Source organism: Mobula birostris, chromosome 21 (genome assembly GCF_030028105.1).
Source record: "Mobula birostris isolate sMobBir1 chromosome 21, sMobBir1.hap1, whole genome shotgun sequence".
NCBI classification, from domain to species: Eukaryota; Metazoa; Chordata; class Chondrichthyes; order Myliobatiformes; family Myliobatidae; genus Mobula; species Mobula birostris.
Genome location: NC_092390.1, coordinates 24,836,330 through 24,858,243, shown reverse-complemented (window position 1 = coordinate 24,858,243; position 21,914 = coordinate 24,836,330). Strand labels below are relative to the sequence as shown.

At 39.1% G+C, this 21,914-nt stretch overlaps 1 protein-coding gene across 7 annotated transcripts in view; it reads right to left on the bottom strand.

Annotated features, from left to right (window-relative positions):
- Positions 1-21,914, bottom strand: part of jmjd1cb (jumonji domain containing 1Cb) — a 200,107-nt gene that overhangs the window by 60,152 nt on the left and 118,041 nt on the right. For 4 of the 7 annotated variants that reach the window (XM_072239188.1, XM_072239186.1, XM_072239187.1 and 1 more), the window contains 6 exons: positions 19,987-20,092; positions 17,797-17,921; positions 16,357-16,497; positions 9,112-9,289; positions 7,476-9,022; positions 4,688-4,860 (listed from right to left, as the gene is read on the bottom strand). In XM_072239188.1, the coding sequence (XP_072095289.1) occupies positions 4,688-4,860; positions 7,476-9,022; positions 9,112-9,289; positions 16,357-16,497; positions 17,797-17,921; positions 19,987-20,092 (2,270 nt within the window). The remainder of the gene's footprint in view (positions 1-4,687; positions 4,861-7,475; positions 9,023-9,111; positions 9,290-16,356; positions 16,498-17,796; positions 17,922-19,986; positions 20,093-21,914) is intronic. The other 3 variants (XM_072239191.1, XM_072239190.1, XM_072239192.1) reach the window with 1 other exon arrangement.

Below are 21,914 nucleotides of genomic sequence, written 5' to 3'. Positions count from 1 at the left end.
CACACCAAGAGCACAACATGCAACGCTGAATGAGGTGAAAAAGAAACCAAATGTAACAGCAAAAGACCTGCAGAAAACTCTGGAGCTTGCTAAAGTCTCTGTTCATGTGTCCACTATAAGAAAAACACTGAACAAGAATGGAGTCATGGAAGGACACTGTAGAGAATACCACTGCTCTCCAAAAAAAATTATTGCTGTACGTCTCAAGTTTGCAAAAGACCACCTGGATATTTTACAACACTTCTGGGACAATGTCCTGTGGACAGATGAGACAAAAGTTGAACTTTCTGGCAGAAATGCACTTTGCTATGTTTGAAGGAAAAAGGGTACTGCACACTGTCACCAAAATCTTATCCGAACTGTGAAGCATAGTAGGAGCATCATGGCTTGGGGCTGCTTTGCTGCCTCAGGACCTGAATGGCTTGCAAACGTTGACAGAACAATGAATTCAAAATTGTATCAAGACATTTTACAGGAGAGTGTCAGGGTAGCAGTCCGTCACCTGAAGCTTAATAGAAGTTGGAAAATGCAGCAAGACAATGATCCATCTGAAAGACAAGAGCAAATCAACAACAGAATGGTTTAAAAAAGAAGAAAATTTATGTTTTGGAATGGCTGAGTCAAAGTCCTGACCCTAATCCCAAGCAGTTCATGCAAGGAAGCCCACCAACATCACAGAGTTGAAGCAGTTTTATAAGGAAGAATGACCTAAAATTCCTCCAAGCCAATGTGCTAGACTGATCAACAATTTCCAGAAATGTTTGGTTTAAGTTATTGCTGTACAAGGGGGGGTCACACCAGTTACTGAAAGCAAAGGTTCACATACTTTTTCCAAAAAGTACCTGTATTATTTTTCCTCAATAAATAAATGAACAAGAATAATTTTTTTTTGTGTTATTGATTGGGTTCTCTTTATCTAGTTTCAGGAATTACGTGACAATCTGATCACCATTTTATGTCATATTTATGCAGAAAGAGAGAAAATTCTACAGGGTTAACAAACTTTCTAGCACCACTGTATTTTCAAAGCAGTCAAGATATTCCAAATCATAGGAGCACCAAGAGACTGCAGGCCCTGGAATCCAGAGCAAAAATAAACCACCGTCAGAAAGCAAGCGGCGAAGCAACATCTATGGAGATAAAGGGATGGCTGGTGTTTCTGGTCAAATCCTGTATCAGGATTGGTGCTGATGCAGTATCGACAATCATAATGTCAACTTTCCCTTTGCCTCGACCCATTAAGTTCTGTCACAGGGTATTCCAAATCATATAGTTACTGATGTATCTGGGTCATATTAAAATATAGGAAATAAAGCTACCAATTTGGACACACCAAGTAAAACCAGTAGTATGACAAGTAATCTCTTAATTAATTTATTTGTTAGTTAGAACATTTCATTGCTATGAATCATTTGAAAATGACACCCTGTTACTCATAACACAGATATTGCAGTAGAAACAGTGGGTCAGATTGTGTTGACAATGAGCTGATAAGGTACAGTGTTTGGATAAGCATGCTCAACAGTTCTGTGTAACTGCAGAATGCCCTTGAAGTTACTCTGACTTTTCACCATGTTTAGACTCACCATCGTCCCAGAGGACTTCTATAACCTTTTTAATTTGGTCACAATCAACACCAAGGAAAGTAATAGACACTTTTTAAAAAGATAACATATTTTGTCATTTGCATCAGTTAATTAATCATACAGCAATACACCTCAAATACAGCCCTTCAATCTAACAAGATCATGCTGACCATGGTGCCCACCAGCCAGTACCATTCCCTGAGTTTGGTCCATATCCCTCAAAGTGCCATCCCTCCATGTACCTATCCAAATGATTTTTAACGATATTAATACCTCTCATAATTCTTAACATTTCTATAAGGACACCGCTCATTTTCCTACATTCCAAGGAATGAAGTCCTAGCCTGGCCAACCTCTCCCTATGACTCAGACCCTCTAATCCTGCAACATCCTCATATCTTTCTGTACTCCTTCTAGTCCTTCCTTTAACAGGGTGACCTAAACTCACAGTACTCCGTGCAATCTCACCTGCAACATAATGTCCCAGCTCATATACTGAGTGCCCTGACTGATGAAGGCCAGTGTGCTAAATGCCTTTTTCACCACCCTGTCTACCTGTGATGCTATTCCCAAAGAAGTATGTACTTGTGCTCTTCAGTCCCTCTGTTTCATTCATCTTCTTAGCACCTTACCATTCATAGTACACATCCTACACTGGTTTGATTTTCCAAATGCATCACCTCATACTTAGTGATTTGAAGTCCATTTGCCACCCCTCGGCACACTTCCCTAACTGATCAAGATTCCTTTGTAATCTCCAATGACCTTTTCACCATGAGTAACACCTAATTTTGTGTCAAGAGTCCCCACACTGACCCTGTGGCAAACCAATAGTCTCCAGCTTTCATTCCAAGAAACAACTTTCAACCACCACCTTTCCTCCAAACCAATTTTGAATCAAGCACAACTTCCCACAAACAAAGTCCTGCTGACTCCTCCTGATCAGACTCTATCTATCCAAATGTTGCCACATCCTGTCCATTAGAATTCCTCCTGAAGCAAATCTGTTCCTCAGATAAAATCTTCTAAATAGCTTTAAATCTTTTTCCAATTACCTAAAATTTTCCCAACTATTTGTTAACTGAGACATTTTTGAAACAGGAAAGGCCTTTCTGACAACGTAAGCTGTCAGAGGTCATCTGGGCAATTAAGGGGGGAAAGGGTTTGTTGCATTGTCTTGTGCATGAGCCAAGTGCATAGGGGTAAACACAAAGTACAGGCCTGACCCAGCAAATAGTGAGGTTATCATTAATCATTCCCACTAAGCTCAAAATCTGAGACATGGTTAAATGCAACAATCAAGAAATTGTTGTCTATAATAAGTAAATTAACAGTGGGATAATTTTAATTACATTTGAACAATTTCTCTGGCCTGAAAAACTTTCCCCTCTACTTTTCTGTTTTATTAGGCAACTCTAAATTTCCTGGTTTAAATACAGCCTTGTTCACTAACAATCTTCAATTCAGTTGGTTAAAACCATTACAATGGTGCTTTCTCTCTTTATTCAAAAAAGGAGAACCAAGCTATTGATATAAAAAGGGAAAGCAGAACATTACAGTAGATTCGCAAAAAAACATTAAAACAGATCATAGCAGCTTATCTGGCAAAGAACAGTGTGACAACCTTTATACTTTGTGATGTACATTAACAATTTGTATGTGAATGTAGGAAATATAATTACTAAAGTCTGCAGATAACACAAAAAAAAAACAATGGTGTTCTGGAGTAAGGAAGGTTGTCCAAGACTGCCGCAGCAAAAAGACAGATGGAGAGTTAGGTGAAACCCTGGCAGATGAAATTTAAACCCAAGTGTCAGTTGATGCATTTTATAAAGTCAATTTGGGCTAGGGTATATACTGTAAATGGCTGGGTATGCAGAGACTGAGGGGTTAAAGGCTATAGTTCCCTGAAAGTAGAAACACCAGTCAATGGAGAGATGAAGGCAGTTCATGGCATGATTTCCTGCAGAGGCTGGGAGATTATGCTGGAACTTTGCAAAGCCACTCTTGGAGTACTGGGTGCTGTTATGGTTGCCACACGATTGGAAAGATGTGGTTTCATTGCAGAGAGATTCACCACGATGTTGTCTAATTTAGCAGATTTTACTATGGGGAGATTGGATAGACTAGTCTTTCCTTGAGTAAAGAATGCTGAAGAATGATCTAATGGTTAATTCAATTATGAAAGACTTGGTGTAGGTAGTCAAAATCCTTTTCCTATTGCTTGGGTTTCAGTGGTTGGGATTTCAGAGACAAGAGGCTTTAATTGACAAAGTTTTTATAAGGTGATCCTTGGGATAAGTTTTGTTTGTAAAGCAGAGTGGTTGATATCTGGAACGTGGTTGTCATAAGAGGAGACCAATGTCGTCATTGAAGTTAGAAGAATGAAAGGACATCACACTGAAATATACAAAAATTTTAATGGGCTTAACGTCACTCTCCCCAGTTGGAATGTCAAGAGAAGGGGCACAATCTCAAAATCAGGGGTCTTGAAAAAAAGTTCTTCAGTGATATGGAATAAAGCAGGAAAATGGAACCAAAGTTTTAAAAAAATCAACCATGATTTTATTGAACATCACAGCAAGCAAGAGGAGCCACTAGTCTACTTCAGCTCCTATTCCTTTGTCATTATAGATCAAGCCTTTCTAGAAACACAAGTTGTTCACAGGTCATAATTCAGTAGCCCAAAAGTCGACTGTGGGTAAATGTCAGATAACATGGAAACAGGTCATTTGGCTCACCATGTCCATGCTCCTGAGCACCCAGCAGTAAATAACACCATCTTCCAATACTTGCCCATTAACTCTTAAGCATGGGCAGTTCAGAGGCTTGTTTTAACATTTAAGTGCTCTCAGCCACTCTTCCAAGTAGTGCAAGTAGGCACTCATCACTGAACGAAAAAGGTTCCCCTCAGATCTCTTTCAAATCTCTTACTCTTCACCCAAATTTCCATCTTTTAGTTTTATCTACTGCTGGTATGAACAAAATGTAGCTCTTTCAAACAATTACCTTTTATTCATAATTACATATTAGTTTCCGTATTCTAATGTGCCCCCTTCAGCATGACTCACAAAATGGTTAAATAGCTTCACAAGGCTTACTCTTTTTGATGATTTACAGTTGGCTTAGACAAAGGTGGACTAGAACACGAGGCCAGTTTCAAGGGTCGATGAGGTTCAGCACTGGCAGGACGAACAGGAATGTGGTTTAGTAACCCCAGATCATCAGCTGAGGTCACAGTGGTGTGCTGAGGTAGCCAAGGACTGGATGCATTCTGTTCCAAAAACATAGATTACATCAATAAACATTGCAAAAGCTGCTAGCACAGAAATTAAGTAAAATTATTTCCTACGGTAGAACCACAACTTGTTTGGCCCAATTGTAGCATAGACAGCAGTAAACTTGATCAATCATTAAGGGAACACAAGAAATGCATGAAACATTTATTCAATTGAAAGTAATTCTAGCTACCCTGTTACAACTTATCCAAGCTGCTTCTCAATGTTAAAATTTTCAAGTTAACTATACAATAGCTATACAAATGAAACAGAATTCAGAAGAATTACACAGCATAGAAACACTCAACTTCAGCCCTCCTCTTTACGTTAGTCCCATTTTCTTCTTAATGTATCCGGATTCAAGCACTCGCCTGCACACTAGAGGAAATCTATAGCTAGTCAATTAACCAATCAATCCATATTTGGAACAGTCACAGGGAGAATGTAAAGATTCCACACAAAAGCACAGAGGACAGTATTGAACCTGGATCGCTGGAGCTATGAGGTAGCAACTCTGCAAACTGCATCATAGTGCCACCCTGATCTGATTAATTTAATTTGATCTACCTGACTAATTCAACTCAATTAAGACAGGAAACCATCATCTCCTATGTTAGCAACACACATAAAAGTTGCTGGTGAACGCAGCAGGCCAGGCAGCACCTCTAGGAAGAGGTGCAGTCGACGTTTCAGGCCGAGACCCTTCGTCAGGACTAACTGAAGGAAGAGTGAGTAAGGGATTTGAAAGTTGGAGGGGGAGGGGGAGATCCAAAATGATAGGAGAAGACAGGAGGGGGAGGGATAGAGCCAAGAGCTGGACAGGTGATTGCCAAAAGGGATACGAGAGGATCATGGGACAGGAGGTCCGGGGAGAAAGACAAGGAGGGGGGGGACCCAGAGGATGGGCAAGGGGTATATTCAGAGGAACAGAGGGAGAAAAACGAGAGTGAGAGAAAGAATATGTGTATAAAAATAAGTAACAGATGAGGTACGAGGGGGAGGTGGGGCATTAGTGGAAGTTTGAGAAGTTGATGTTCATGCCATCAGGTTGGAGGCTACCCAGACGGAATATAAGGTGTTGTTCCTCCAACCTGAGTGTGGCATCATCTTTACAGTAGAGGCGGCCGTGGATAGACATGGGAATGGGATGTGGAATTAAAATGTGTGGCCACTGGGAGATCCTGCTTTCTCTGGCAGACAGAGCGTAGATGTTCAGCAAAGCGGTCTCCCAGTCTGCGTCGGGTCTCGCCAATATATAAAAGGCCACATTGGGAGCACCGGACGCAGTATATCACCCCAGCCGACTCACAGGTGAAGTGTTGCCTCACCTGGAAGGACTGTTTGGGGCCCTGAATGGTGGTAAGGGAGGAAGTGTAAGGGTATGTGTAGCACTTGTTCCGCTTACACAGATAAGTGCCAGGAGGGAGATCAGTGGGGAGGGATGGGGGGGACAAATGGACAAGGGAGTTGCATAGGGAGCGATCCCTGCGGAATGCAGAGAGAGGGGGGGAGGGAAAGATGTGCTTAGTGGTGGGATCCCGTTGGAGGTGGCGAAAGTTACGGAAAATAATATGTTGGACCCGGAGGCTGGTGGGGTGGTAGGTGAGGACCAGGGGAACCCTATTCCTAGTGGGGGTGGCGGGAGGATGGAGTGAAAGCAGATGTACGTGAAATGGGAGAGATGCGTTTACGAGCACAGTTGATAGTGGAGGAAGGGAAGCCCATTTCTTTAAAAAAGGAAGACATCTCCCTCGTCCTAGAATGAAAGGCCTCATCCTGAGAGCAGATGTGGCGGAGACGGAGGAATTGCGAGAAGGGGATGGCGTTTTTGCAAGAGACAGGGTGAGAAGAGGAATAGTCCAGATAGCTGTGAGAGTCAGTAGGCTTATAGTAGACATCAGTGGATAAGCTGTCTCCAGAGACAGAAACAGAAAGAGAAAGGGGAGGGAGGTGTCAGAAATGGACCAGGTAAACTTGAGGGCAGGGTGAAAGTTGGAGGCAAAGTTAATAAAGTCAACGAGCTCTGCATGCGTGCAGGAAGCAGCGCCAATGCAGTCGTCGATGTAGCAAAGGAAAAGTGGGGGACAGATACCAGAATAGGCACGGAACATAGATTGTTCCACAAACCCAACAAAAAGGCAGGCATAGCTAGGACCCATACGGGTGCCCATAGCTACACCTTTAGTTTGGAGGAAGTGGGAGGAGCCAAAGGAGAAATTATTAAGAGTAAGGACTAATTCCGCTAGACGGAGCAGAGTGGTGGTAGAGGGGAACTGATTAGGTCTGGAATCCAAAAAGGAGCGTAGAGCTTTGAGACCTTCCTGATGGGGGATGGAAGTATATAGGGACTGGACATCCATGGTGAAAATAAAGCGGTGGGGGCCAGGGAACTTAAAATCATCGAAAAGTTTAAGAGCGTGAGAAGTGTCACGAACATAGGTCGGAAGGAGATTGAACAAGGGAGGATAAACTTCAAAACATTATTCAAGTAAATTAAACTTTGACATGCAACAGATTATGTGTACCAAAACTGAATATTTAGGAATTATTAAAATGCAACGATAAGACCCTTACAAATTTGTACAGTGTAAAATGTAACTAAGGAACATACCCTCTGAAAAGCTTCAGCACTCACTGAGTTTTCAGGGTGAATCCACTTAGACGAAGCCATACTTAGAGCCGAAGACAGAGTTGTGCCATTTGAATACTGCCAGATAACAGGATAGACTCCAAGCTGATTATAAGGAGCAGATGGGCAAGTCCGGCCAACAAGCTGAGACGAGTGTGGCTGCAAAAACGGTTGCTGGCATTGTGTCAGTGTTAAAGGGCTCAAATTTCTTGCATGCACAGAATCTAAATGTCGACACACCAAAGATGGTGATGGAACTCCTGGTAGTACTCCAGGAAGAAGGTGAGAAGAGTGAAGTGAGTGGGACAGCACAGTGCTGACAGCCCGAGCATCATTAGAAGCACAAGTCTGTGCAGATCTTGCAGAATTTTGTGACGATACTCTTACAGATAAATTAGAGCAATTTGTGGTCAAACAAGTTGAATGTGCTGAAGTGTGAAGGGGGTGAAGATGCGGTTGCAGATACAGTGACAAAGATTTTGTTCCTGGCTCAGGCCCAACCAAAGCAGGATCCCTGTATACAGTAAAATGCTCATTTTTATCAATAATTAAAGGGCTTCTTGTAGTTTCCACAAACGTTCTTGCAGGAAAAGGCTGGAAAGTTGATGACTCATTTCTGCACCTTGAAGTTGATCTGGAAACTGAATCAGCTGGGCTGCGAGGATAAGAAACTTCCGGCTTCAGCATTTCAGGTGAAGTGGTCACTTTATTTGGTTTACCGATTTTGTTGGTAGCATGAACAGAAACGCTGAATCGTGGTCCTGAAGCATTCAATGCGGTTTCTTTTTCCAAATTATTGTTGCGTTCAGTAACAACAGAGAATTCATTAAATTGGGATTTGAATTTTCTGTTCATTTTGTTCAAATCTAAATCTACCTCAGGTTTTTGAATATTTGATAAATGCTCTTTTGAAACAGAATGTGTTGAGTTCACAGAATTGATTTCCATTTTCTGAGATACAAGACTGAGAGAAGCGATATCACCAGCTTCATGAAGCACATTTTCAGATGAAGTTCGATTACTGAAACCAAATGTAGGTTTCTGTACAGGTAACTGTAACACCCTTTCCAGAGATGGTTCCACAGATTCGTTGATGGTTTTTACTTCTACACTAATACAACCACTAGCTACTTCTTGTGACGTTATACTCTGTTGACAATCAATTTCTGGTTTATGGATATTAATATTAACTAGTTCAGGCCTCTGAGTTTCATTGTCCTTCTTAACTTCTTGCATCTTATCACAGTAAGAAGGGTTATCAATTACCATCTTTTTCCCCATTTCTGTATTGTTCTGAAAGATATTTTCATCTCTACTTTTACCCAAAATTATCTTGTTTATCAGTTCATTTTCTGAACTCTGCTCAGAGGAAGAATCTAAGATAACTTTGTTGACAGAGTTTTCAGATTCACTGCTGTCTGTGTCCGAGTTATGATTTGTTTTCAGTCTTTCTGAAGTTGCTTGATTTTCATCTCCTGCTGGTTTCCTCCTTTTATTAACCAAATGCTTTCTTTTGCACTTAGAAGACTCTATATGAAAAATATGAAATATATGTTTAGCAGTAACTATACTTTGCACATACTCAAGGTAAGAAGAAATAAAAAAAACATGGTTTCACCTTCTTTTACATAATTTTCATGTTTATCCTCTGTCTTATCTTCTTCCAGTATACTGAAATCAGATTCTTTCCTTTTATTTGAGCGGATGATTCGTTGTTGCTGATTCTGCTTCCCAGAATTACTCTGGGAGCTCATCACTAATCGTGGACTATTGGCTTGAGCACGTGTATAATGACCCTAGATGTAATCAAATAATATTATTTATACTTTGCTTCAATATTTGTTGCAACAGTTCTTAGAAGATTTCAATAAGCTTCATTAAATCTATCAGGAGGTACCTAATGTTTAAGTGATTGGCAACCATTAATTCAGTCTGGTAAAGAGTGAGGTAAGATATATGAGGATGAAAACAATACCCTATAAATGGTTGTATACAAAGATGTATAGAGGCACAAGTGAACTTTGGAGCTGTTCAATAGGAATGTACATAAACAACTTGTATGTGAATGTATTTATCATAGATTAAGCCTTAGAATGCAAAACCTGAGAGCTCATGCTGGAGCTGTACAAAATGTTTTGCTAATTCATGCTGATCTGGTCACCACTTAATGGAATTATGTGATAACACGGGTAAACTCCTAGTGTACAGGATACTTACAAGTTTGTTGCCAAGTCTGGTGAATTATGGTTATGCTGACAAGGCTGGGTTTTTATTTAGAATAAAGGAGAGTGAGAGGAGATATTTAATTAAACAAGGTGCACAAATCATGGGACATGTATACTAGGTAACCAGGACCTATTTCCCATAGCAGAAAATAATTAAGTGAAAAGCAAACAAAACTGGAGACGCTGGAATCTGTAACAAACACAAACGTTGGAATAACTCAGCAATGCTGGTATGGAGGGGCCACTGCAATCGTAAAAAGCTTCACTCAGCCGGCTCAATAGTGGGCACTAGCCTCTGCAACATCGAAAATACCTTGGAAAGGGGATGCCTCAAGAAGGCGGCATCCGTCCATAAGGAGCCCCATCACCCAGGACATGCTCTCTTCTCATTCCTACCATCAACAGGTGGCACAGAAGTCTGAAGACACACACTCAGCATTTTAGAAACTATTCTTCTTCAAGGCTTCTTCCCCATCAGTAGATTTTTGGAAGGACAATGAACCCATATACACTACCTCATTACATTTTCTTCTTTTAATTGCTCTCTTTTTGCCCTATTTATTTGATTTAATATACATCTCAATGTAATTTATAGTTTTTTTTATTATGTATTGCAATGTACTGCTGCCATAAAACAACATATTTCACGATATATGCCAGTGATATATGCCTGATTCTGACTCAGACATCTGCGGAAAGAAACCAGTCCCTGTTTCCAGTCTACAGCCCTTCTAGGGAACCAGGGGGAGAATGGAGGATTTTAAGTTTTCAAAACAGAGCTGGATTTTAAAGCAATGGAGTGAGAAAAGGATATAAACATGATAATGGGAATGACAAGAGAGCAATTTATCTGAAGTTAGTGAATTCAATGTTCATACTGGAAAGTTGCAAACTACCATGACCAAAAAAAAACGTTTTTCTAATTTAAATTCAACCTCCCTGGCTGTGGGGCCACAGACAGACAGTTCAGAAAGGGATTGGAATTGAGAATTAATGTACCAAAGGTTGTGTATAGTGAAGGGGAGATTAGAAAGGTATTAAAATAAGAAATTTCATCAGTGATGAGGGGGTTGGATCTCACTGCTTTTAAGAGTGATGGAGGTAGAAACCATCTCTACATTTAAAAAGGAACTAGATGGGCACATAAAGAATAAGAAACAAATCTGCTGGAGAAACCACTGGGTCAAGCAGTGCCAATTGGGAGAAAGCAATTGTCAATATTTTGGATACGTGAAGTATCATGTGCAGGGCTATATATTAAGTGCTCAAAAGTGAGATTGACTGAATGACTTCCATTTGTTCTATAACTTTCTACAACTTGTCAGGCAAGACATTATCCCACAAGAGTAAAAAATTCTCCACAGTATTAAATCTTAAGGCCTGAATGGGGCAATTTAAAATTTACCATGCCGTGGGTGTCTATATAGTAGCTGTATTATATTGCTAAGCAGGGAGAAGTGTTGTATATTTAATATTCCAGTAATATTTGAGTAATATTATAAATATATTGTCTGATTAAGCATTCTTTGATTGGTTAAAAATTTCTTTATGGGTTATATGTAAAAGCACTTGAATGGCATACGTCATCACGCCACCACATCACTTGTGTGCACCTTGGTGAAAGTAGAAATGAAACTAAGACATGCATTTCCAGTTCCGTGTTTTTACTTCAGCTTTATGTTTTGGAGTTACAAATCAAAGCAACCTGAGACATAATACCACATGACCACAGGCAGATAAAGGCTTGGGACAAATGGGGGAGGGGCACTGAAAGCAAAGGAGGCTAAGGGGTGATCTTACAGTATATGAAATCATGAGGGGTATAGATAAGGTCATAGTCTTTTTCCCAGGGTAGCAGAACCTAAATCTGGAGGGCATAGATTTAACACGAGAAGGAAAATATTTAAAGGGGAACATTTCCCACAGAGGGTGGTGGGTATGTGCAATGAGCTGCTGGAAGAAGTGGTACAGGCAGATAAAATTACAACCTTTAAAACACATTTACATAGTACATGGAATTATTTAGACGATTACGGGCCAAATTCAGAAAAATAGAACTGGCTCAGGTTCTGCACGGACAGCTTGGGTTGAAAGGCACGTTTCTGCGCTTTATAACTGTGACATGTGACGCTATTTAGGTATACAACTTCAGGATTCAGCAGGTACCATAGCATAGTGCTCATTTTACCAGTAACTCAAAGGCATGGATGAATCATCTTGAGATAGAATTAATTTCACAATGGTATCCTTGAACTGGGGAAATAATCTAGTGTCTGTAATAATGACCATGAACTTACTAGCACCACAAAAAAATGATTCATAGAAGGCCTTCAGAGGTAGAAAAGTAGTCTTTCAACAGGTTTTTGCTACTTTCAGTTCCAGATTCAAAAGCATCTAAGTAAATTCCTGCTGTTTTAAATTGGAGAACTCAACATTGGCTCCAGATTTTCTGAAGTCTCATGTCATCATGTCAAGCATGGGCCAGGAAACTACTGTGCACTCTCTGCTGACAAATCGTTTTCTCCATGGCCAATAAGCACGTGGTAGATTTAGAGGGCAACATGGCACAGAATGTACTGAGCTTCAAAAGATCAAATGTCATAGAAAACCCGTACTAGGTTAGCAACAAAGCAACATAAGGCAAAACAATTTGTACTCAACCTTGCCAATCTACTTGTTACTATTGAATCCACCTATATTAATAAACTAAAATCAAAAGACTGTAGATGCTAGAAATCCGAAATTAAGAAAATGCTGAAAATGTACAGAAGTCAGACCAATTCTGACCAAGGGCATCACATCTGAAACACGAACTCTTGCTTCCCTTCATGCAATTTCTGCCTGCCTTGCTGTGTTTTTCAGAATTTTCTGTTTTTACTGTCCATTTCAGTGGTGATTGGAGGAGCAACTATTTGTGGAAACAAAGACGTTGATAATATGAACACTCTGTTTCCTGCAGAGACACAAAGATGCTAAACAGAAAAGCATTTCCAGCTGGTCATCCATGAGGAGGTCTGATGCTAAGACCACTGGCCAGAAACATTAACTCTTTCTCTGACCATAAATTGACACACTATTATCAGCATCTATTCTTATTACAGACTTATTGTATTTACATTCAGCAGTAAAAATGCTTTTGATCACAATATGCAATCTCACAGTCAGTCACATCACTCACTCTACCATTATCATCAAGCAGAGACTGCAACGCTTGTTTAATGAATGGTTGAATAAGGTGCAACTGGATGAGACTATAGGAGACTAAATATGCTTGTTAACAGAAACCATCAAATGTAGCCAGAATTAGGTGAACATATAATAGTAGAGGATGCATAATTTATCCCATTTTCAATAATGCTGGAACTCAACATAAATGTAAAAACAAGACCGAAAGGTCAGGAATCATCCACAGGCAGAAGTGCCTAGAAAATTCATCTCAGCTTCCTTCAAAAGTTGCCAATTTCTGTGATGGTATCATTCAGCTAGTTTAATTCACTTCATACGATGAAAGACATAGCACAACAGATGCAGCTACAGCTACAAATTTCAACATCTGGACTGCAGTACAGAAGCTCCAGAACTAACTACTTCTAATGAAGCTGTTCGAGCTACAATTAAAAACAGTATTTACTAAAAATCTATCAAATATTCCCAGTTTTGCATAAACTGGCTGCAATGTTTTCTTAAAATACATTGTTGTCATATATCAAAAGTAATTAATTGTCCTCAGCCTATATACAAACTGGCCAATTATTAACTGAACAGATTCCTTTTTAATCTTCAGTGAAGTAATGGGAAGAGTCATTGATAATGCAATGAGCTACAAATTCACATCAATAACCTGCTCATTAATGCCTCGTTTGTATTCTGCCAAGACCATCTGGTTTGAGACCTCATTGCAGCCTTTGACAAACATGGACTAAATAAATTCCAGAGCTGAGGAGGAAGTAAACACTTTTCACATTATAAACAAGAGAAAATCTGCAGGTGCTGGAAACCCAAGCAACACGCACAAAATACATCTTGTCACATTATGACTGGTCTTACCAAGGATGGAATCAAGGAACTCAAGTATAATTTATCAATGGAAACTATACTTGGTAGGTGGGACAAGACTTCAGTGGATATAGTCATACTTAGCGCAGCAGATAAGCTTTAAAAGCACACCAGGACATTGTACTACCTACCTAGAACATGTAAGAAATCACCATTGACAGGAAACTTAGACACCACGGCTGCAAGAGTAGATCAAAGACCAACTATTCAGTTACAAAAACTCACTTTCTGCTTCCATAAAACATTTTCAGGAGCCATAAATGAATGCGGCTTATACAACTCAAGAAAATCAACAACATTTAGGGCAAAACTTTATTTTCAGTTAATTCAGTACTGCCACACGTCCAGCACAACATGAATCATGTACAAGATAGATTGCAGCAACATGTCAAGGCTTCTTCAGCAGCACCTGTCAAAACCATAACCTCTAACATTTAGAAAGACTCTCTTCATATCTCAAATTGGAAATAAATCACCTTTCTTTCATTATCTCTGTATTTAAAACTTGCAATTCACTCACTCACAGCATTGTAAAAATAACTTTACACTGTGAAACACACACAAATTGCTGGGGGAACTCAGCAGGCCAGGCAGCCTCTATGGAAAAAAGTACAGTCGACATTTCAGGCCGAGACCCTTCCTCCAGCATTTGGTGTGTATTGCTTGGATTTACAGCATCTGCAGATCCTCTCTTGTTTACACTATGAAAACTGGGGCTCAGTACTAGCTCTCAAAAGCAATTTGAAGTGAGCAATTAAGGTTGGCACTGGCAGCCAATTACATATCCCATGTATGAAAAAATGGTGAGATATTTAATGAGCTAGTTATAAAACAGGGATTAGGTCAAAAAAAATTTGACGAGGGGAAATTGTTTATTTTTTCCAGTGAGGATGAGTGGAATAATATAGAAAACACACATTTGCTAGATAGATACATGCTTACAGTAAACATATTAAAAATAGAAAATGTTTAGCTCAATGTGGAATAATATGTTAACATATCTAAATAGAAGAATAATAATCTTGACAAGAGAAAGTGAAATGTTTTACTAAAAAGAGTGAGCTTCAGAAGCCAGTCAGAAGCATATGTTAAACTCAGGAGCACAACTGGGCACTAAACACAAATGTTCCTTCTTCTGAGGGACATTATCTGAAGAGACCTGGTTTAAATTTAAATTGAATTAACAAAATACATCAGCAATGTTCCACTGAAAAACCTGTACATGAAATGGAAACCATAGTTATAGTAGACACTGAATTCTCATTAGGGCACAATGCTGGTTGCGAATTTGCAGTGTATATTAGCAACCGCAAATTCCGAAACACAATAGAATAAAATTAAGTCTCAAGCAAAATAGTGAAGATATGGGGACCACCCAACTGAAACAGAAGATCAGATTATTAAAATATTGAAAGATTGCAGCATGCACACATATGGACTTGGGAGTGCTTGTGCATGAACTGTAAAAGGCTAATTTGCAGGTGCAACAGGTTATCAAGAAGGCATATGGAATGTTGGCTTTCATTGCTAGAGAGATTGAATTTAAGAGCAGGGAGGTGATGTTGCAACTGTGCAGGGTACTGGTGAGGATACGTCTGGAGTACTGCATGCAGTTCCGGTCTCCTTACTTGATAAAACTTACTGGCTTTGGAGGTGCTTCAGAGGAGGTTTACCAGTTGATTCTGGAGATAATGGGGTTAGCCTATAAGGAGAGACCGAGTCACCTGGTGCTATCCAATTTCTAAATGGACATTGAACCCATGAACACTACCTCATTACTTTTTTAAAAAAGTTATTTCTGTTTTACGCACTACTTATTTTAACTATTTAATATACGTACATATACTTACTGTAATACATTTTTTCTATACTTATCATGCACTGCATTGTATTGCTGCTGCAAAGTGAATACATTTCACAACATATGCCGACGATATCAAAATGATTCTTACTGTAATTCATAAGACTGAGAAGGAATCATACAGAAACATATGAAATTATGAAAGGGATAGATAAGATAGACACAGGAAATTTTTTCCACTAGTAAGTGAGACAAAAATTAAGGGACACAACCTCAAGATTTGGGGGAATAGATATGGGACAGAGATGAAGAGGAACTGTTTTTCCTAGAGAGCAGTAAATCTGTGAAATAATCTTCCCAGGGAAGCTTTAGATATATTTAATTCATAGTTAAATAGATTTTTGCATAGCAGGGGAATTAAGGGGTATGGGGAAGAGCCAAATAAGTGCAGCCGAGTTCACAGCCAGATCAATCATGATTTTACCGAATGTACAGCAAGCCTAATAGGCCTAATGGGCCAGATGGCCTTCCCCTACTCCTATTTTTTATGAGTGAATCGGAGGTCAGTTGCAGGTATGCCATTGCTCATACAAAGGTTCCTATATGTGCTGGATTCACTTTGATGTTTACATGTGTAGAACAAATTCCTCCAGATAGTTAGTATTATGCTTTAATTAAACAAAATTAGAAACAGGAATTGATTAAATAATCTAGATTATTTATCTGGAAACATAGGAGCCATTAGCATTCACATTAAATAATACGATTCTGAAAAACTCACATGAACTGAACTGTTTTGATTAGAGCGAGACCTTCGTCTTGATGTGATGCCTATGTTTTCACCTTTCAGCAGAGAATGAACAACATCATCCAAAAAAGTCATTTGTACCATAGAAGGATCGACATTCTGAGGTTCTAGCACCTGGTTTATTCACAAAAGCAGGACAACATTTATAAATGTGTAACTAAAAAAAAACATTCTGTTCTCATGCCAGAATACTGTATATTAAACTCTGCAATTCATGATTAGCAATATTTAAATATTTTCTACCCTCAACCAATTGTTGGATGGTATACATATGATTACGTTGAATATTCTGTCACTATTGAGGCTCACATCTGAAATAATGCCACCTTGATGAGATTAGGGAAGTTTTCTAGCACTAAGAACCACATTGCATGTCAACACCTACCTTAAGGTTAACATCAGGAAGACCAAGGAGGTGATTACTGACCTCAGGAGGAGGAAACCAGAGCTCCATGAGCAGTCCTCATCAGGGCATCAAAGGTGGAGAGGGTCAGCAACTTTAAAATCCTCTGTGTTATCATTTCAGAGGATCTGTCCCGGGTCTACCACCTAAATACCATTACAAAGAAAGCAGGGCAACACCTCTACTTTCTTAGAAGTTCACAAAGATTCGGCAATTCATCTAAAACTTTGACAAACTTTTATAGGTGTGCCGTAGTGAGTATATTGGTCAAGTCATGGCCTGGTATGGAAACATCAGCGCCCTTGAAAAGAAAAGCCTACAAAAAGTAGTGGATACAGCCCAGCCCATCACGGGTGAAGTCTACCCCACCACTGAGCACATCTACATGGACCACTGTCACAGGAAGGCAGCATCCATCATCAAGGACCTCCACCATCCAGGTCATGTGCTCTTTTTGCTGCTGTCAACAAGGAGGTAGTACAAGAACCTCAGGGCCCATACCACTAGGTTCAAGAACAGTTATTATCCCACAACCATCAAGCTCTTTGAACCAGAGGGGATAACCTCTCAATTTCATTCCCACAACCTATGGACTCACTTTCAAGGACTCTACCACTCATTATCTTGATATTTATTGCTTGCTTATTTATTTATTTATTACTATTTAGCTTTTTTCTTATCATTTTGTGTTTGCAGTTTTGTTATCTTTGTACACTGGTTGTCATCCATCCTATTGGGAGCAATCTTTCATTGTTTCCTCTTGCATTTGCTGTCAACACCCAAAAGAAAATGAATCTTGGAGTTGTTTCTGGTGACATATACTGTATGTACTTTGACAATAAGTTTACTTTCAACTTTGAAGATGATCTACATATTTCCATAAAATACTGCAAAATTTAAAGCAGAGATAATTTAAGCTGAAATTTGCACCATGTCCACATTTAATTTTTCAAAACAGAAAATGAACAAATTCATGCAGCTCTAATAAGCATGGCCTCAAGTTTGTTTACCTGATCATTCATCACGATCATAGTGCGACTTAAAAGATCGTGGTAAGTAATGATACCAGTGAACCACTGGGTGGCAGAATCTTGTCTGTATACTCGCACTCTATAGCCATTCAATGAATAGGGACCTGTAAGATGGAAAACACAAATTGAACAACAAGTAATTTCATAGGAAGAAAAGGGGTTGGAAACATTTTTTAAATCAATTTTGCTGCTCTGAGAGTTGAATAACTCATCCTAAAATGATAGAAATTTTAACAATCATCCTGTTTGCATTTCAGCATTAACTTAAAGGAAACAGTGTTCATATCATATCCAGCATGGGATTTGGAAAAGGACATGTACCACCCCAAGATTAAAAAAGTCAAAGGAGAAGGACTGTTAAATAGAACTCAAAGCTTGCCAGACAAAAATTCACTTGAATAATAGAAATTCTTCAAGGTGAGATGTTTCAACCAAGACTAAGAACCCTCCCTTTAGAGAGAGATAATGACAGATGACAGTGCCTGGGTGACCAAAAAGAGAGTGGAAATTTATAGTGGGGGGAAAGGAACATATGACAGCTGTCAGGTTGTTAAATTATAAACACAAAAATGATAATAGGAAGTTCAAAGGGGAACTAAAAAAAGGAAATGAGAATAAAAGAGATCATGAGTAAAGATTGGCAGAAAACATGCAAGAAAATTCAAAAATACTCTTTTCACAAGTAAGCAGAAAAGGGTTACCAAAGAGGGGCAAGGCTGATCAGAGACTAAGGAAATCTTTTCATGAAAGAAAAGCACACAGCTGAGGTACTAAGTCAGCACATAGCATCACACTTCTCCCAGTACGAAAAAGCTATTGGCGATTCAGTAAAAACAAAGGTATACTAAGAGTTAGTAGAAAGGCCAGCTACACTTAAAAGTAAATAAATAACTTGCTCTAGATAGGGTATATCCTAGGCTGCTGAGGAAAGGAGGAAACGGCAGAAGCCTGTTCATAACCTTTCAAACATTTAGATACATGAGTGGTGATAGCAAATGGAAAACTGTAAATGTTAAACTTCCATTCAATAAAATGCATAGGGATAATTCTGGTAACTTCAGAGCTTACACTTGGTGTTGAGGAAAGTTCAAAAACTAATAAATCAGAGCAGAATTTGTGGTCACATGGACAATAGTTAAAGAAAATTGGCAAGGAATTTTTCAAGGCAAACATCTGTCTAATGACAGTTTTTTGACAAAGTAACAGAGATAGTTGAGGAGGGAAATGCAGTTGATATACTATACATGGACATTGCAAGGCTCTTTGATACAGCATAACTGATCTTTTATCTTGGGATAAAAGAGGATGTAGCCAGGTGAATAGAAAATTGACCAATAAAGGGAACTGGGAATAGTAGTTAAAGGTTTTTTTGACTGACAGGAAGTGCACATTGGACTTTCCCCAGGAGTCACTTTTAGGACAAAATGCCTAAGAACAAGAGGTAATATAAACTAGAAAGCATGATTTTAAAAGGAGTACAAGAACATAGAGATCCAGGGATATGTTGTGCTCATATTCCTTAGAAAGTGACAAGGAAGGTTGAGAAAATGGTTAAAAAGTGTGCAAGGGCAAGGAAGTCATGATACAGGTTTACAAAAAGACCAGGTTAGACCCATCTAAACATACTAGTACATATGTTAGAAAAGGCATAAAAGCTTTACAGATTAGAGTCACTAAAATGATTCCAGGGATGAAGGGCTTTAAGTGGATGGAATACAGAAGTTAGGGTTGCCCTGAAACAGAGGAGGTTGCAAGAGGATCTGATGAAGATATTTAAAATTATGAAGGGTACAAACAGAACAGATAGTAGGAAACCATTCTCATTGACGGCAGGGTCATGAAATAAGGGACATAGAATGGCCATAGTAGGAGTGACATGAAGGTTTTTTTTAAATTCAACACAGCATGCGGATGCACTATTAGTATACTAGTGGAGGCAGATTCAATTGCAGCATTCAAAAGGAAGTTAAGTATCTGAAAGGAAAACAATGCAAGAGCGAGAGAACGGACTGTAGAGTGGGATTTATTAGATGATTCATATATAAAGCTAGACCAGTCTGGACAGGCTATCTGGTCTCCTTGCATATTGAAATCATTTATGTTCTGAGAATTATGTGGACAATGCCATGATTTTTATATTGTTACCACAAGATAAACACAAAATAATACCTTGCATAAAAATTTCCTGAACTTTTTGTTCTTTAACCCAGGCTTTCACTTCTTCATGAAGCGGGGGGTTGTCTCTGAGAACTGGGCTCAGACTGTCTATATCATCCTTTTTAAAAATAACAAGTGACTTTGTTATTTTGAAGACTTCAGTATGGTTGCATTAATTAACACTAAGCATGCATTACTTTAAAAAGCAATCCTAAACCATATTTCTTTACCAGAGACCTATCTAAGCACATCTATCCTATTAATTTTATGCAGTTTAACTTTTTTGCAGGTCTGAACCAATGATGCTTGAAGTGGTTTCTTATTATTGATATTCCAAATGAAAATGTGGTTGAGAGTTTAAAAAAAAGTACTGTTCAATATCCTGTGGCAAGGTGTAACACAGGGCACTTGAAGTATTATGTTGGGAGGCAGCAATGGAATCCAACAGTGTTGCCCAACTACACTGAGAACTCAATTTTGCAGGTTAGCCATTTCAACAGCAGGGTGAAAATTCAATGGTTAACAAAGCAATGTGGTAAATGGCTCATGATTCAGTTACTAAGAATCTTTAGGGTAGAAAATGAGACCATTAGACAAAAACAGTGTTTAAAAACATCCTGATGAATCCAAGGTATTATTACATTTCAAGTCTGCCCCATCTTAAGCATGATCATGGCTCATAGCTGCAGGGTCTTCCCTTCTGTGCCAAATTCCCATTCTCAATTCTTTGATCTTTCAAAACTTTATCTACTGCTTCTTTAAAACCCTCAGTGATCTACCACAATCTCCCGGGTACAGAATTCCAGAAATTCACCACTCTCCATGAGAATGCACCTCAGTTTTAAATGACCGAGTCTTGAGATTATGTCCCCTTTTACAAAATTCTTCCACAGTAGAATCATCTCAACATCAATCACATCATGCCACTTAAGAATTTTATATATTTCCATAAAATCATCCCTCATTCTTCTAAACTCCAAAGAATATAGAACTAATTTCTATAGCTGCATAGGCTTCTCTAATTAATTAGCCTAGTAAACTTATTTTTAGACTGTCTCCAATGTAGTATATTATTTAAATAAGGGGACCAAAACAGTACAGAGTATTCCAGATGTGGCTCACCAGTATCCTGTACAAATACAATACTTCTCCAACTGTCTTGTAATAAAGGCCAATTTCTTCATTGGCAGAACCCAGTTAGTCAGATCGATAACAAATCTTCACACTCACCATCAGTACAGGTGAACCACAAACATGTGTGCTTAGCCTCCTACTCTACTCACTTTACACTTATGATTGTGTGGCTAAGAACAGCTTCAATGCCATATTTGAGTTTGCTTATGACACCACTGCTGTTGGCCAAATCAAAAGTTGGAACAAATCGGCATTTAGGAAGGAGACTGAAAAGCTGGTTAATTGGTGCCACAGCAAATATGTCTCACTAAGCATCAGCAAAATCAAAGAGCTGATTCTTTGTAGGTAAAAGAAGTTGAAGCTCCATGGGTCAGTCCTCATATCGAGGTGGAGAGGGTCAGTAGCTTTAAATTCCTTGGCATTATCATATCAGAGGATCTGTCCTGGGACCAGCACAGTCATCACAAAGAAGGCTCAACTTTCTTTAGAGGTTTGCATAGATTTGGCATGTCACCAAATCTATGACAAACATCTATAGATGCACAATGGAGAGTATACTAACTGGTTACATCACAACCTGGTATGGAAACACCAATGCCCAACCAAGTACAGAAAAGATTAAAAAAGTAGGGGATGTAGCCCAGTGAATCACAGGCAAAGCCCTCCCCACCACTGAGCACTGCCATGAGAAATCCCAATCCTTGTCTTCACACTAGTTTTTGCTTTGTTGTATGCCTTCCCTTTTGCTTTTACATTAGCTTTGACTTCCTTTGTCAGCCATGGTTGTACTATTTTGCCATTTGGTT